This window comes from Homalodisca vitripennis, chromosome 2, assembly GCF_021130785.1.
Source record: "Homalodisca vitripennis isolate AUS2020 chromosome 2, UT_GWSS_2.1, whole genome shotgun sequence".
NCBI lineage: Eukaryota > Metazoa > Arthropoda > Insecta > Hemiptera > Cicadellidae > Homalodisca > Homalodisca vitripennis.
In genome coordinates, this window is record NC_060208.1 from 208,283,012 (window position 1) to 208,284,176 (window position 1,165).

Here is a 1,165-nt window from a genome sequence, read left to right on the forward strand (position 1 = left end):
TCATTCATTCACTTCCCTTTTTGGTGAGGCGGTCCATACGATTCTGAAGTCGGTTCTCCAGTGGATGTAAGAGATGAACAACAAGTTGCAGAGGAAGTAGCTGAGTAACAGTACCATGATGATGTGGCAGAAAGTGTCAGGTTTGGAGTGGTGGGTCCAACAACCACAGATCCTGCCCAGGTAGTTGACAAGGACCACCAGGATTGCCAGGATTACCTTACTCCAACCAAACAGCGGTTTGCCCAACTGCCTTCCAAACGTCTCCAGGAAGGACCTCCGAACCTTCGAGGTCTTGATCTCCATATGGCAGATGTCGCAGGATGTCCGGGACGAGGTGTTGAACCAATTCTCCAAACAAGAGACGTGGACATGACTCATAGATCCTCGACAGACGCAAGGAGACTTTATCAAATCCTCTGTTTCTTCCGTGTCCAGACAAATCCTGCAGAACTTCAGTTTGTCGTAAAACAGAGCTTTATTATCGACCGATTCCATGGCTTTCTTCCAAATTTGAAGTTACATTCATCCATTGTTTTCCAAAACATATGTTTGGTCTAGGCCAATTTTAGCTTAATTAAAATGCATTACAGTGTATGCATGTAGCCTTATAGCACTTAGCAGTTCATCGTGGTGTAATAAACTGACAACAATAATCAAATTGATGTTGATATACGCGCGTATGTACCTTAAAATTGTATAGTAATATGATGGATAAAGAAGAAAACTGCAAGTATTAAATGAGAAGGAAAATTAATAACTACGACCGATTATTTCTTGGAACTTGACCTTATTTAGTATTCCAGTAATCAACTGTAAAGAACGGAGTTCCGACATTTTGTACTGAGTACAACTTCGATAATGCTGGTCTTACTATCCGAAAATGATCTGGACATTTGTACAAGAATCCGCTCCATCAAAGGGTTTAGTGTAAAGGTCTTAGGAATCAGAAACTACAACAATTAACAATTGCTCGTATCAAGCAACCATAAATATTCTACTACAAGTAGGCGGATTTTACCATAAGTTTCTTAAAGTCCATCTCAATTATCAAAATCATCACCATCATCATTATTGCTTTATTAAAATTACCATCTCAAAAGCAACATAAGATCGACATTGCTCATATCATCAAATGTACGAGTAAATTATGTAGCATTTTCAATGG

General features: G+C 39.3%; 1 protein-coding gene across 1 annotated transcript; it reads right to left on the reverse strand.

Annotated features, from left to right (window-relative positions):
* On the reverse strand, positions 1-495 carry LOC124355978 (E3 ubiquitin-protein ligase MARCHF3-like). The gene has a single exon (XM_046807126.1). The coding sequence runs from the start codon at positions 493-495 to the stop codon at positions 1-3; it is 495 nt and encodes a 164-aa protein (XP_046663082.1).
* Between the last annotated feature and the right edge of the window lie 670 nt (positions 496-1,165).

What these genes read in the sequence shown, in the direction of transcription:
- LOC124355978 (XM_046807126.1), bottom strand. Translation starts at nt 495, where the DNA reads ATGGAATCGGTCGATAATAAAGCTCTGTTTTACGACAAACTGAAGTTC.